The sequence below is a fragment of the Miniopterus schreibersii genome (assembly GCF_964146895.1).
Source record: "Miniopterus schreibersii genome assembly, chromosome: 7".
NCBI classification, from domain to species: Eukaryota; Metazoa; Chordata; class Mammalia; order Chiroptera; family Miniopteridae; genus Miniopterus; species Miniopterus schreibersii.
In genome coordinates this window covers 5,056,563-5,071,833 of record NC_138108.1, presented here as the reverse complement: position 1 = coordinate 5,071,833, position 15,271 = coordinate 5,056,563, and the positions used below count along the sequence as shown (strand labels likewise).

Genomic DNA, 15,271 nt, shown 5'->3' with positions numbered 1-15,271 from the left:
GCTGTTGGGGAGGGAGCCCTTGGCAAGATGCTCCTTGAACCTTGCAGTTTCTCATATATGGCCATTTCTAAAAGCAAAAGAAATGACCAAGAATCCTGATTCCCCTAAAATAAGCATCTTCACCCAAAAGCCCAGAATGACTGGTCATCTTTAACTACTTTCTACACAAAGAGAAATAACATAGCTGTGTTCCAAATTACTCTGCCCATTTGCTTCCAGAAGGACCTTTCTGATCTTTGTGGGCTGTTAACCGAGATATAACACAGACTGAGAAACAGACCAGTTTTCTCTGTGTATCAGGGTGGAACCAACCATTCATCAGGGTCTCGGCACCCTGTACACAGGGGACCCGACAGAGACAGTGGAACTAACAAAAGAAGTTTAACAGTCCCTGTGAGGAGTGAGGACAGATAGGATTTGGGATGCGAGCGAGAGGATAGAACCAGGATGGATTCTCAGGTTTGCGGGGGAAGGTATATATTTGTTTTATGAGATGGCAGCACCAAGAAAGAACACGTAGTGGTGTGGGGACAGGAGGACACACGGCTGTGACTGGATGAGTTTGGGGTGTGCTTTAAGGCCCCGGAGGATGCTGGTGAGCGCAGGGATGTGCACGAATGCAGAAGGCAGGCTGCACGCCTGGGAGCTGGAGACAGCGCTGGAGCTGCAGCTTGGAGAGAGTTTGGTGGAGACCAGGGGATTCTGTCTACACGCTGGAGGGGAAGGAGGGGAATAGAAACAGAGCGGAGGCTGAGGGAGCAGCCCAGGAGAGCGAGCGCAGAGACCACCCGCGTCTGCAGGGAGCACGAGTGGCCGTGGCAGAGAAAGCTGGACGCTGTCATCCCTGCCTCCTGCTCCCCGGGGGACCTCTCCCTCCACCCAGCACTCATCAGTGGGCGGGCCTGTCCCCAAGCCAATCTTGTTTTGTCACCTGAGTGGTCAAGAGAATAGAAACTTCTGTAATAGACCATGGGATAGACAGGATGCTTCTACCCCCAAGATGTTCTCAGACTGTCTCGATTCTCTCAGAAGGCAGAACCACTAGAAGTACCAGGAGCAAATACAGTTTCTGATAGTTCCGGATTCGTATGCAAATGCTGATTCTCATTTTTTTGAAAAAGAATGAAGTGGTTTTCTGTTTTAATCACTTCCTCTTCACCCCATTGACAAGGAGGTGGTGTCCACTGGACAGTCTGGGGGAGGGGAAGCAATGGCATCTGTCACTGGACAGATGGACTGACAGGTGTTTATTAGTCACATACCCTCTGAGACCGAGGAAGGAGGGCAGTGCCAGCTTTGCAGGGCTCGCCAAGGTTGCCCTCGGGAGCGGAGGGAGCAACCCAGGGCTCTGGAGGGTGGGCTGGCCCCCTGGTCTGCATGACTGACTTGCTTAAGTCATTCCGTGGCTGACAGTGAACTGAAACCTGTTATTCCAGGATGGGCAGGGTTACACATGGCCTCTTGACTAGGAGCATCGTTTAGCTGTGGGACCTTATCCAGGGGAGCAGAGTGCAGAGGGGAACGTGCAGATAGGCAGTTCGAGGCCTTCTCAATTTTGCCAGATGTCACAGCAGCACATAATATTGAGCTTTAATATCAGTCCTTACACCACATTTTTTTGATTAGCAAAGGGCTCAGTCACAGGCCAGCTCTTTCTCAGGAATACACAGGCATTTGTATATAACACAGTGTTTTTTCATATCTACTCTAAAAATTTTTTTTTAATATATCTTCATTGATTTCAGAGAGAGGAAAGGAGAGGGAGAGAGAGAGATAGAAACATCAATGATGAGAGAGTCATTGATCGGCTGCCTGGGGATCGAGCCCGCAACCTGGGCATGTGCCCTGACCGTGAATCGAACCCCCATCGCCTGGATCCTGGGTCGATGCTCAACCGCTGGAGCCACGCCCAGCCGGGCAACTCTATAAATTTTGTTGGGTTCAGTGAGTAGGAGTTACACTACAAGATTGGGTGGAAGGAAATACTATCTAATTTTATCTTCTCCAAGTGAAATTAAATTTAGTTAAAGGCCACATATTGAGACTCGTAAGAAATCCAGTATTAGTTGTTTAAGGGGGCCCTCTCTCCATTCTGTTTATAGAACAAAGCAATTGCCACACTCCCTGGCCATTCGGAGACGGAGCCTCCACACCGTGCATGCCAAGCTGAGTCCCCAGGCTTCCACAGCCAAAGAGCTCCAGCCTCCCTGGCACCACCTGGTCATCTGTGCCCATGGTCTTTCCAGCCGAAAGACACTGTCACAGGTTCAGAGGACATCCAGGGACAATCCATAGTTCAGGAACCCCTACCAGGCCCTTCAACTCAGAGGGAGCCTACAGCCAAGTAACTAAGATGCCATGCTTTCTTAGAAGTTTATTCCATCTTACTAATTTCTCAATATACCATCTTCCCCTGACACATCTTAGTCATTGTAGTGTAGGCAAATGCATTTAACACTTTATTCCAGGACTTTGTTTTATCAGCAAGGTAATAAAATGATTCACATTTCTGTCACAAGCATCCTCTTGTTTTGTTGCTAGTCTCTCTGTGTTAGAATCTCTGGTTTTATAGGAAGAACTTTTCCAGTCATCCTGAACTTCACTGCAGACCAAGAATTCTTTTTCTGAAACCACCACTCCATGCAGTTAGTTCACAGCTCAAGGAGAAACACATAAGTTTCTCCGTGCAGGTTCGCACAAAGGCAACAAGGTCTAGATTCCCACAGCGCTGGTCTTCAGGGTGGCACTGGGGACATTAATGTTGTTTTGCCTTCTAGCTGGACAGCTCAGATAAATGCAAGATCTGCCTGGATGAAGGAAAGCTCTTCAAATGCATTTCTTGTTTTGACGTCTTTCATTGGGACTGTCACCTCCCACCTGTGGAACCTGGGAGGTTTGTGAGATGCAACCCCCTCTCCTTTTAGGGACCTTCCTCCTGCCATGCAAATCCCCCATCAGAGTTCCTCCTTGTGTCCTGGTGGGGAAAGAGCAGGGTCAGAGGTACAGGGTCCAACAGTATGGTCCCGGGAGCTGTTTAAAGATGTGTCAGGTAGAGGGTAATATTCACCTCTCTCCTCTGGGAGGCTGAGGCCAGTGGCTGGGTCCTTTGCCTACATACTACTACTGTCCTTTCCAGAACTTTCCCAGAAAGGACTCCTGTTTACTTGTTTGTGTTCTGTGCTTACTCAGAAAAGGCAGGAAACATGGCCTGGTTCCCTCATTTTGCCATGTCCTCAACAGGCTAATGGAGGCCCGAGGCCCCAGGGGTTAAGGCCCAGTCTCTGGCACTCAGGCCTGGCAGGCAGGGCTCCTTGTGCTCCCAGTAGCTCAGACAGAGAAAGGAGAGCCCACCATGCACCCTGACACCACCTTCGAACCACTAACCCCCTGCTGCTACCGTCTAGGGAGGAGGGCTATCACAGGAGAGACTTGGAGAATCTGGGAGGTGTCCCCTTCATTCCCTGCTGTGCCCACTGGCCATTCCTGAAAGGACAGTGGGTGTTTCTGGGGCTTTGCCTTGCTCACTTATATCTGGCATCTCAGGACCCGTTGGAGATGCACCTTCTGCGCATTAGAAAAGCCTTCAAGAACTCAGCAGTGTTACAGCGAATCTGAGGTCCTGGTGAGGCAAATGGGGCCCGAGGAGAAGCTGGTGAGTTGGATTTGAGTCCAAGCCTTCTTCCCGCTCACTGTGAGAAGTCAACAGTCATGGGGCAGGGGGGGTGTCCGAGAGCGCCTGCTCTTCTGACCGTGCCTCAACCACGCTGAAAACCCGCCGGAACCTGTTCGCAGGAAAAACCCAGCTATTACCTGTGAGCGTCCAAGAGCAATGCCTGTTTGGGGAAACTCCGGAAGGCTGGTGTGGTCATGCATGTGTCTGGGCACGTGTGTGGGCTCGTCCTCTCCAAGCTGCTCTTCATTGTCTGCCTCCTTCCTTGCAGAAATGTGAGCACTCCCTCTTGAAGGTCTACTGCCGTTTAGAGGGCATCGTTCTCCGGGCTATTCCGCATGAAAATTACGTGAGTAACAACAAGCCGGGGTTCCAGGCCGCCGAGGTGTTACCTGACCTGGACGGGGGCTCTCCTGGGCCTGAAACCCAGCGCCGCGGGAGGGAGAGCTCCAGCGGCCTTTCCTTTACCTTGGTTTTCCGCTGGATGTCACGGGAACCCACAGACCGCAGACAGAACTGTGTCGCTGATGCTCCTATTGGTCTGTTTTTCACCAGGTTGAAAAGGCTTCTCAATGCCTAGAGAAACTTAAGACATTGGATGAAATCAAAAAGACTCTAACTGAGAGACGCTACCCCCAAGTGGAGGGGTTTGTGCGGGACATGGATCGCATCTTTCAGGGCCCCAGCGTAAGTGGCTCTCCCTGCTCCCATCTCCTTTTCTTTCCTTTGAGTCACTCCGCCCTCATATCCTGGTGCCGGGGAATTTTAGAGTTTCCTTCATCCTCTGACAAGCCTACACAAGCAAGGGTTCAGGAGGTGAGTGGGGTTTTTAGCTGAGCGTTTAAGCTCACCAGGGAGAGTAACAGTGAGTCAGGAGGCGGCCCGGCAACCAGACTCCAGGCGCCCGAGAGCTCATCCCTCTCCGTGCCCACTGAGGACAGTCCCGTCCTCCCTGCTGCAAAAGGAGGGGAGGGTTGCTTCCTAAACCATCTTGTTCCTCTCCCCAAATATCTCCGTTGGGCTGGTCACAAGTCCCAAACTGCAGAGTCCTTTGCGTGTAAATGAACCACATAACAGATCACCAGAGGGGAACAGAAGTGACCACGTGAAAGGAAGATCACTGATTGTACGGAAACATCTGTAATAGGTGGTTCTTACTAAGACCTTAGATTCCTTTTCTAACTCTCACTGAGGGAAACGCCCCAAACCCGATGAACAGGGGTCCTCGGAGTGGTCATGATTTCCCACTTCCGTCCAGACCATGAGACGCAACCATGCGCTGAGGAAACAAGTCGCTCCTAGGAAGGAAGTCTCTCTCAGCTACTAGGTTTAAACTTAACCTGGTTAATGTGACTTAGGTGTTTAAGACGAGTCCTGATCATTTTTAATTGCAAGGTGTCTAATGACACTGACATTGAGAGTCATTATTTTTGTCTGTTTTGTTTTGTTTTTTTCCCCAGTGCAATGACTCAGATGGAATAGAAGAGGAATTTAAGAAGAATTTCAAAGAAGTCTTTGCTATTCAGAAAAGAAATTAAAACAGCTCCCTGGTGTGGTGGATGCTGTTAATACCCTGGAAAGTCCCGCTTCAGGCAGATTTCTCATCCCCCAGCTGCTATGAGGCTTGGCTGCCGATGCCACCTCTCCCCGTGTATTGCTTTGGGCCAAATGGAGCCAGATTCACATGAAGGTTACATCTCTGTGTCCTGGGGGCTGCTTCCCAGCATCAAGGTTGAGTCAACCATGTGGAGAGACTCGCGATCCTGTGCTCCCCAGTGAATCAGGCTGGAGTTAGTCTCCAGCTATGACCACGCCCTTGCTGAGCTTTTCCCACCATGGTACCCTGCTTCCCTTATCCCTCCTCCTGAGAGGACTCTCCCAATAAATCGCTTACTGAAGAGACTTTATCTCAGGCTTTGCCTTTAGGGAACCCAACTTAGCATAATGGTCTTAGCAAGCCAGCCCTAAGCATGGAGTTCTGAGATGGATCATTGTCTAGCCAGATGATTACAGGCACAATATTGATTGTCCCTGGGGTACTGGAACAGTGCAGTTGCAAAAACATTCACCTGTGGGAAACTGAAGGAGCGATAGGGGAAGAGGTACTGATGCAGTTGTCTAGCATTTTCAAAGAAAGAAATGGTAACTGTCAGAACTGTATGATGACCTGGCTATGTCTAAGCTCCACTAATATGCTAAAAAGAGAACCTAACAGCCTTAACTATATTAATTACTACCTGAAGCTGGAAAGTGGACAGTAAGGAATGCCTGCTACAGGTCCGAATTTTAAGAATGGCAGAACTTCTGACCAGCTGGGGTGGCTCAGTGGTTAAGCATCATCCTGTGCATTGAAAGGTCGCTGGTTTGATTCCTAGACAGGGCACATACCTGTGGGTTCCATCCTTGGTTGGGGTGCCTATGGGAGGCAATCGATCAATGTCTCCCTCTCATATAGATGTTTCTCTCTCGCTCCCTCCCTTCCTCTCTATAAAATCAATTTTTAGAAAACATATCCTCAGGTGAGGATTTAAAAGTTTTGAAACATAACAAAGAACAGTGCTTTCTATGTTCATAAGTGGTAACCTCTCCAATACCTTAGCTGGGAACTAGGGTGTGGAGTGTTCAGGGGCAGGGGTGGCTCCTGGGCTGAGTCACTTGTCTGGCACCTTTAATTGCATTCTGCCAGAGCTGCGGGGGGCAGGGAGGACCATGTTTTGCCTCCCACACCTCCAAGGGTTCATCCACAGCTGCCTGTGTCTGGATGGGGAGGAAGATCTAGGACCCCAGCCTTGAGGTCTCAGGAGCACAAGTCTGAGCTGTATGAAGACACAGTCCAGCTTCTGGCTCATGTGGTGTCTGTGACCACTCCTCGGGGTCTCTGAGAAGGGTGACTGAGACGATGGCGGGTGCACTCTGCATGCCTATGTTCATGTCTGCTCTCGAAGTTTGTGCCAAGCCTGTGCCACAGCGTGCGACCTGGAGTATGTGCAGGAGCTGACTGGTTCGCTCTGCTTTTGCTTACTCAGGAAATACGAGGCAGCCCCTATGCGCCTATGCTACACTCCTGCCTGATGGCAAGTGGTGGCTTCAGGTCTAACCTGCCCAGCACCGCAGTGGGTGAGGCTGCAATTTCCAGTACTTGGTTTGTGCAGGCACAGCTCAAGGAAATCATTATTCACTTACAGCTCAGCCTGGAACCAAGGCCCCTGGGCATGTGTGAGCCTCCCACTCTCACTCCCCATGGCTCCATATTCAGCAGGCTTCAGTCCCTACAATTGTTCATGGAAGGGAGTTTCATGGGCTATAGATGGCATGTGGGGAGGGCAGAGAGGTCTTCCTTCTCTATGGAGGGGAGGGTCCAGATTGCATGTGGGGAGGGCAGAGAGGCCTTCCTTCTCTGTGGAGGGGAGGGTCCAGATGGCATGTGGGGAGGGCAGAGAGGCCTTCCTTCTCTATGGAAGGGAGAGTCCAGATTGCCTGTGGGGAGGGCAGAGAGGTCTTCCTTCTCTATGGAGGGGAGGGTCCAGATTGCATGTGGGGAGGGCAGAGAGGTCTTCCTTCTCTATGGAGGGGAGGGTCCAGATTGCATGTGGGGAGGGCAGAGAGATCTTCCTTCTCTATGGAAGGGAGAGTCCAGATTGCCTGTGGGGAGGGCAGAGAGATCTTCCTTCTCTATGGAGGGGAGGGTCCAGATTGCATGTGGGGAGGGCAGAGAGGCCTTCCTTCTCTGTGGAGGGGAGGGTCCAGATGGCATGTGGGGAGGGCAGAGAGGTCTTCCTTCTCTATGGAGGGGAGGGCCCAGATGGCATGTGGGGAGGGCAGAGAGATCTTCCTTCTCTATGGAAGGGAGAGTCCAGATTGCCTGTGGGGAGGGCAGAGAGATCTTCCTTCTCTATGGAGGGGAGGGTCCAGATTGCATGTGGGGAGGGCAGAGAGGCCTTCCTTCTCTGTGGAGGGGAGGGTCCAGATTGCATGTGGGGAGGGCAGAGAGGTCTTCCTTCTCTATGGAGGGGAGGGTCCAGATTGCATGTGGGGAGGGCAGAGAGGTCTTCCTTCTCTATGGAAGGGAGGGTCCAGATTGCTTGTGGGGAGGGCAGAGAGGTCTTCCTTCTCTGTGGAAGGGAGGGTCCAGATGGCATGCAGGAGAAGGCAGTGATGTCTTCCTTCTCTGGAGAGGAGGGTGCCATGTGCTACACAACCCACTGGCTGTTCTCAAATAGTACCTGTGGAAATGGCATCTGACCTCCAGGGAACTTTCCCTCTATTCCCTTTATGCCCCAAGATAAAATAAGATGGGTGAGTTTTCAACTTCAATGTAATCATCTTGAGAAACCAGCGGAGCCATGCTGGGCATGGTCCGTCTGTAAGCCATTCTACGTGGAGAACCTAGAAGCCACCTACACTTGACCAGCCTCATGCCAAGGTGAGACACTGGATGTCCCCCAGAACCTGGTGGAGCTCCAGGGTCACACCTGTGTATTCCCGGGGCCACTTTATGACCCGACCAGTCCCACGTGATTGTCCTGTGCTAGTGTGCTGGGACCCGCCAGGGTGCCAACCTTCCTCATGGGCATAGCATGTGTACACATGAGAACCACGTGCACCAGGTAGAGGGAAAGCGCAGGACTTGGCCCTGAGGGAGAGCTTGTATTTAGGTTTCCCCTGGGCCAGAGCTGTTATAGTTGGTGTTCCTAAGAAGTCACACCTCTCCCTTTGTGCAGGACTTTCTGTACCCTGGGCACAGGTGCTCTGGAAGTGCCCAAGGTATCCCATCTCAGCTGTCTCCCCAACCACAACAGTGCCCAGCAAGAGCTTCTGTGGGCAAAGCAGGCTCCACGCCTTCCCTATATATCACCTCCAGGCAATGGTTAGCAGGTGTGCAGGGGCCTTGCTAGCGTTAACTTAAAAATAAAAAGACCTTTTCAAGTGCCAGGCAACAAATATTTACTGAAATCAATGAGACTAGCTCTTCGGGAAACATTAACTCGGGCAGAAGTCCAAATAATGTCCCCATTAGGAAACAGAGGCAATGAGAGGGTACTTATGAGAAAGGGAAGGGGAGTAATGACATCAATAGAAGACAGGCATCTCTACTGGTGCAGGTAACGACGCAGTGATACTAATTTTAAACAACATTTTTCATTTTCAGTCCAGTAGTCATCAGTCTAGTAGTCATAACTGCTTTATTGTTGTCTTTCCAAACAGTTCTTTAGGACACAAGGTTGCTCAGTCCCAGTCCAAAGGTTATTTTGCCCTGTTTTAACATTCCAAAGGATTGAGGTATAAGACATGCAAGGCAGTGCCTCTGGCCCGGCAGCTCCACCCCATTGTAAAGTGGCTCTGTTTCTACCACTCTTTACACTAGAAATACACTTGGGCTGCCAAGTCCTTCCTGCATCCTTCTGTGTGCATATCCCTCTGACTCCCTCTGTGCAAGGACCATTTAATTCGCCCTTTTCCCATGGTGGAGCCCCCTTATGACATCCCACCTCCGGTCTCACGACCACTGGGTCTTCCTGAAGCTGCACTGGCCACCTCCACTGTCTCTGTTCCGTGCAGCAACTCTGAGGTCCCTGCCAAGATGTTCCACTCAACAGAAGCACCACTTAAAGCCAAAAAGAAGTGAAGGCCACTCCCAGTGGGCTCCTTCTCTGTGCTGAGCGGGGATGATCAGAATGAGCCACCAAGTGCACGTCTTTTCTTCCTGCATAGGCATCACTGGGCTGTCCTAAGGTCTAGGACAGCCCAGGGAACCATTCCAGGTCACCCTGATCAGTAATGGCTGAAGGGGGATTGCAGAAAGATTAGAACTGGGGACTCTGCAAGGGGCTCCCTGCTCATTCGATCATCTCCTTCCCTGGTGCATCCCTGCTCCTTGTGGCACCCAGCCCGGCTGACACTCTGGACTCGCTGGGAGACCCCAGGTCAAGGTAACTCCCACGAAACATTCCTCCCCCTTCCTGAGGGCAGGGCTGACCCCTACAGCCTTGCTTTTTTCTTATGGGACAAGGCTTATGAGGAACTGCCTGGTTCCAGATACACCAGTGATGGCAGCAAGTGCCAGTGGGGACTCACAAAACACATGCAGATTCCGCCAGGACTCCCAGAATATTAACCATGGTGAACCTCATAAAAGGTCATCCTTTTTTTTCCAGTCAAGCAGTTGGGCATCTGAGTCAGTAAGACTTGGGTGAAGCTGAGACACTCAGGTTCCGATCCTCCAGGAGGAAGGGAACCCTAACTGTGGAGGAAGGTGAAGCCGATCCCCCAGAGAGATGGGGGTAGGGGATGACAGGCATTGCTTGAAGTCTGCATGACACCCACAACCTCTTTGTGGTCTCACATTTTCTCTTATTCATTCTACTCTGTTCATTTTTTTAAATGTTTTTATTTATTTTAGAGAGGGGGAGAGAGAGAGAGAAACATTGATGTGAGAGAGAAACGTTGATCTACTACCTCCTGCACGTGCCCTACCAAGGATTGAGCCTGAAACCCAGGCATGTGGCACATGGGATGCTGCTCAACCAGCTGAGCCACACCTGCCAGGGCTATTCCATTCATGTTTGAAACTTGTTTGATGATTTTAATTGCTTTACATTGCTCACCACCGAGTAAAATCAACATGCCTGGGAGGAACCTCAGGGTGATTCTCTTGTGTGCACCCTGGGAACACTGGCCTCAGGCTGAGGAGGGACAGGTTTGAGGAGTTCTGTCTCCAGGAAGGTGGAGAAGGCGGGGTCACCGTGGGGCTCCCGGACAGAATGAAACTCTCTGGGAAACAGGGGCTGCCAGGAGATGGAAGGGGCCACAGTTTCAGGAACCCCTCAATTTTAAACCCAGACTTCTCTGTCCAGGTCATAAGCACATTTTTATGCTGATGAACAGCCAAATACCAAAATTATCTCAGAACCCAATCCTTAAGTGGTTTCACCTTTATTGAGAAAGAAAGAATAGCACTTCTATTGCTAATTTAGAGGGGTTTAGATAGACACAGTCTGGAGAGGAGAGGGATTGTTACTTTCAGTCTCTCTGAACAGGCAACAAAACCCAGTTCTAAGGAGACAATAATACGATGCACGACCAGTAGAGGGAAGTGCAGACGTGGCTGGAGCCAAGTCCAGGAGGGGAGGAAAGGGCTACCCAGCCTGCGGTAGTGGGGACACTCGGGCTAAAATGAGAAATGCGAGGGCAGTAACAGGCTCCACACCGTGTGTCTGGGGCTGGGTGGCCGTGGGAGAGGCGTGAGGTGGTTTCAGGGGGTTGCAGAGAGTATGGTGCTGTCGAGCAGTAACCAGGGTACCAGGGAGATCAGTCCTGGTTCCGGCGTGGATGCAGGTCACTAACCCCCCCGAGGTGGAGCCCAGGGCTCCAGGTGAAGGGCTGTGGTGACGGTGGCAACTGTGGGCTGGGGATGACCATGTGGCCTTGGGCCAGCCTCCTTCCTTCTTGGGCTGCACAAGGACTGTGAGCTTCCTCCGGGGTGTTTCTCGTGCATAGCCCTAGACCTTCCGAACGTGGCCCAGACAGACTTACTGCGCTCCCCTCTGGTCCCCTTCTCTCTTGCACACCCTACAACCCTCAGTCCTTAACCTCTGCCCCCTCTGCCCAGATGTCTCCTCCCATCCCCTTTCCCAAGGATTCGCTGCCTTCGCTGTAAAAATAATCACATTTCACCGCCATCAATCCCTCTGGGTTCTTACCAACTTTGAAGGAAGACTCAGGAGTCCACAGCTGTACCACCCCTGAGCCGAGTCCCTAAGGTTCTACTAAGTGGGATAAGGGGCTCCACCTCACCTCAGTCTCTGAGAGCCGAAATATTGCCGCCAAGTGCCACCAAGTCTACACAACCGTGCAACTGAAGGGGACCTGACGACCCACCTCTTTACCCATCTAGGGCACAAAGTGGACAAGAAATCAAGGAGCAAAACATACACCCAGGTGCTTGACTCATTTTAACATGTTCGTGGGCGCCCCAAAAGTACATGCCTTTCCACCACTTGAGTTCCAAACCAACTGACAGGCAGGCGAGACAGATGGGCACCAAAATACCAGCTTTCTTCCTGGTAAAAGCTGGATGTGTGCCAAAAAAACATTCCTCAGTCTGAACCCCGAAACTGGGCTTAGCCTCAAGGTCTCAGGCTGCTCCAATCAACCACACCCCCCACACTCCAGGCCGCTGGCCCTGTGCCCTGGAGCTCGGAGGAGCACAGAGCCCTGGCCCCTCCAGCAGGATGAGCCCAGGAGACCCAACAAGGAGCGGACTCACCCTCACAGAGCTCCCAGCCTGAGTCTCCCCAGGAAGGAGGGAGGGCAGGGGGACCCGGAGTCCTGCTGACTGAGGGGCCCCTCCTGGAAGGGGACATTGGTGTGGGGCCTGAGGGTTCCCCCTTAGTTCCCTGGTGCCCCCTCCTCTCCATTTCTGCGTCCACAGAGGCGCCGGGTCTTTGTCCTCCGGCCCAGTGGCTGCTGTTGCTGCTGCTCCTTCCTCCTGCCTGTGAATTCTCAGGTCCCTCTGCTTTGTCTCAGGGACAAACTCTGTCCCCACAGGGTCTCCCAGGCTGGACACTCAGCCCACCACTGACATCCGAATGGAAGCTGCTCCTGGGGAGGCTAAGGAAGGCTGTCCCCTTGGCACGTCCTCTGCCCCCTGTCCCTCCTCGGTCGCTGCCTCTGTGCTCTCCAGGTTTCCCGGCCCCCTGGCTCAGGCTACTTCCCTGTTTTTGGTGTCTTTGCACAAACAAGGAGACCCCTGGGGGCTGGTCCTGCTCCTTGCTGGGGATCCTCCAGGTCCTTTCTGTCCCTCTTTGTCCTCCATTCCTGCTGCCACTTGTCCTGATGGCTGAGAACCACGCTGGGGCTGCAGGAGGAGGAGACAGTGTCTGAGAACACTCGGTATTTACCTCCACTTTCATTTTTCCAAATTGGGTGGAGCCCACTGGGGGCAGCCTCACCCACTTCCTGCTCAGCGCTGGGCAGCCACACTGGTCCCAGGCTGGGGGCACCAGGGGCATCGAAGTCCAGGCTCCAGGCCCAGGCAGTGCCCAGGGCAGTACGATGGCCAGTAGGGGCAGCGACATCAGCGCCAGGTCAGTCTCCGCCTCCCTTCTTTTCTCTCTGGCTGTGCCACTGCTTTAGTCTCCGCCACTAGACACTCTGTCAACATCTAAGCGTTGACCTCAGTCCTGCGCTGCGGGACGCTCTCCTGCAATGTGAGGAAGTGCAGGAAACTGCAGAGAGGAAATCAGATCTCTCGAAGGCAGAGGGACATCTGCTGGTGTGAGTGCAGCTGCCACGACCCACAGGGCTCCTGTCTTGCAGCCACCGCTCAGCTGGCAGCCATCTGGACTCCTCTGTCTGTCCTTCCTGATGCTTTGAGGCAGTGACTTGTTATTTTCTCATGACCTCTGAACCCTCTTGTTTCCCTCGGCCCCTATGAGTTCACCTAGGTCATTCCAACGAGGGCACTTTGAAAATATAAAATTCAGGGAGAAGATGCAGCCTTTCAAATCTGGGCGCCTTGGTCTGGTACCTGACCTGGTCCCGCCCTGGCCCTTCCTGCAGGGACTGAGCTGAGGGAGGAAGAGGAGGGAAGGAGGAAGAAGAAGAAGAGGGGAGGGAGCAAGAGGAGGGGAGGGAGGGAGAGGAGGGGAGAGGAAAAGGGGGGGAGAGGAAGAGGAAGATGAGGGGAGGGAGCAGGAGGAGGGGAGGGAGGAAGAGGAGGGGAGAGGAAAAGGGGGGAGAGGAAGAGGAAGAGGAGGGGAGGGAGCAAGAGGAAGGGAGGGAGGAAGAGGAGGGGAGAGGAAGAGGAGGGGAGGGAGGAAGTGGAGGGGAGAGGAAGAGGAGGGGAGAGGAAGAAGAAGAGGAGGGGAGGGAGCAAGAGGAGGGGAGGGAGGAAGAGGAGGGGAGGGAGGAAGAGGAGGGGAGAGGAAAAGGGGGGGAGAGGAAGAGGAAGAGGAGGGGAGGGAGCAAGAGGAGGGGAGGGAGGAAGAGGAGGGGAGAGGAAGACGAGGGGAGGGAGGAAGAGGAGGGGAGAGGAAAAGGGGGGGAGAGGAAGAGGAAGAGGAGGGGAGGGAGCAAGAGGAGGGGAGGGAGGAAGAGGAGGGGAGAGGAAAAGGGGGGGAGAGGAAGAGGAAGAGGAGGGGAGGGAGCAAGAGGAGGGGAGGGAGGAAGAGGAGGGGACAGGAAGAGGAGGGGAGGGAGGAAGTGGAGGGGAGAGGAAGAGGAGGGGAGAGGAAGAAGAAGAGGAGGGGAGGGAGCAAGAGGAGGGGAGGGAGGAAGAGGAGGGGAGAGGAAGAGGAGGGGAGGGAGGAAGAGGAGGGGAGAGGAAGAGGAGGGGAGGGAGGAAGTGCAGGGGAGAGGAAGAGGAGGGGGAGGAAGAGGAGGGGAGAGGAAGAGGAGGGGAGGGAGGAAGAGGAGGGGAGAGGAAGAGGCGGAGAGAGGAAGAGGCGAGGAGGGAGGAAGAGGAGGGGAGAGGAAGAAGAGGGGAGGGAGAAAGAGGAGGGGAAGGAGGAAGAGGAGGGGAGGGAGGAAGGGGAGGGAGGAAGAGGAGGGGAGAGGAAGAGGCGGGGAGAGGAAGAGGCGGGGAGGGAGGAGGAGGGGAGGGAGGAAGGGGAGGGGAGGGAGGAAGGGGAGGGGAGAGGAAGGGGAGGGGAGAGGAAGGGGAGGGAGGAAGAGGAGGGGAGGGAGGAAGAGGAGGGGAGGGAGGAAGAGGAGGGGAGGGAGGAAGAGGAGGGGAGAGGAAGAGGAGGGGAGAGGAAGAGGAGGGGAGGGAGGAAGAGGAGGGGAGGGAGGAAGAGGAGGGGAGAGGAAGAGGAGGGAGGAAGAGGAGGGGAGGGAGGAAGAGGAGGGGAGGGAGGAAGAGGAGGGGAGGGAGGAAGAGGAGGGGAGGGAGGAAGAGGAGGGGAGAGGAAGAGGAGGGGAGAGGAAGAGTAGGGGAGATGAAGAGGAGGGGAGGGAGGAAGAGGAGGGGAGGGAGGAAGAGGAGGGGAGAGGAAGAGGAGGGGAGGGAGGAAGAGGAGGGGAGAGGAAGAGGAGGGGAGAGGAAGAGGAGGGGAGAGGAAGAGTAGGGGAGATGAAGAGGAGGGGAGGGAGGAAGAGGAGGGGAGGGAGGAAGAGGAGGGGAGAGGAAGAGGAGGGGAGGGAGGAAGAGGAGGGGAGAGGAAGAGGAGGGAGGGAGGGAGGCCAGCGCAGCGCAGGCTGAGCCCCACCTGGGCTCTGACTTCCTGCTCTGCAGCGGGTTGTACTCGACAAGGAAAAGGCCAGAAGTCCTTCCTTTTCTCTAGGAAGGGGTCAGAAATAACATGACTTAATATGTTAAATATTTGGTTCTTTACATTCAAAACAAATACATTCTACGTCCTTGGTCATAAAACTTCAACTGGCCGGGATGTTAGTAGAGGGGAACGTCCCACCCACGCCCTGCAGCTTCCAGGCTTGGTCCTGTTGAGTGTTGTGGGCATAGTGTTTTATGTCTCTTTCTCTGCATTTACACATATAACTTATTTTCCTAAGTAAATAATTTCTGTCTTGTTTTTTAATGAATGGGATTATCGTGTATACACCATTCTGGATTTTGCCGCGGTCCAGCCGCAGCAGGAGTCA

General features: G+C 53.3%; 2 protein-coding genes across 8 annotated transcripts in view; both read left to right on the top strand.

Moving 5' to 3' along the window:
• SP100 (SP100 nuclear antigen) overlaps positions 1-15,271 on the top strand; it is a 185,221-nt gene that overhangs the window by 75,034 nt on the left and 94,916 nt on the right. For 2 of the 7 annotated variants that reach the window (XM_081143140.1, XM_081143132.1), the window contains 5 exons: positions 2,778-2,893; positions 3,544-3,652; positions 3,942-4,019; positions 4,226-4,357; positions 5,131-5,576. The exons of the other annotated variants lie outside the window; for them this stretch is intronic. In XM_081143140.1, the coding sequence (XP_080999266.1) occupies positions 2,778-2,893; positions 3,544-3,652; positions 3,942-4,019; positions 4,226-4,357; positions 5,131-5,208 (513 nt within the window). In that variant the 3' untranslated portion in view covers positions 5,209-5,576. Of the gene's footprint in view, positions 1-2,777; positions 2,894-3,543; positions 3,653-3,941; positions 4,020-4,225; positions 4,358-5,130; positions 5,577-15,271 lie in introns of those variants that run through there. 7 annotated transcript variants of the gene reach the window in all.
• Positions 12,634-15,271, top strand: part of LOC308559872 (nuclear body protein SP140-like protein) — a 35,698-nt gene continuing 33,060 nt past the window's right edge. Inside the window, exon 1 of the mRNA XM_081143146.1 lies at positions 12,634-12,756. Coding sequence (XP_080999272.1) covers positions 12,725-12,756 — 32 coding nt within the window. The 5' untranslated portion in view covers positions 12,634-12,724. The remainder of the gene's footprint in view (positions 12,757-15,271) is intronic.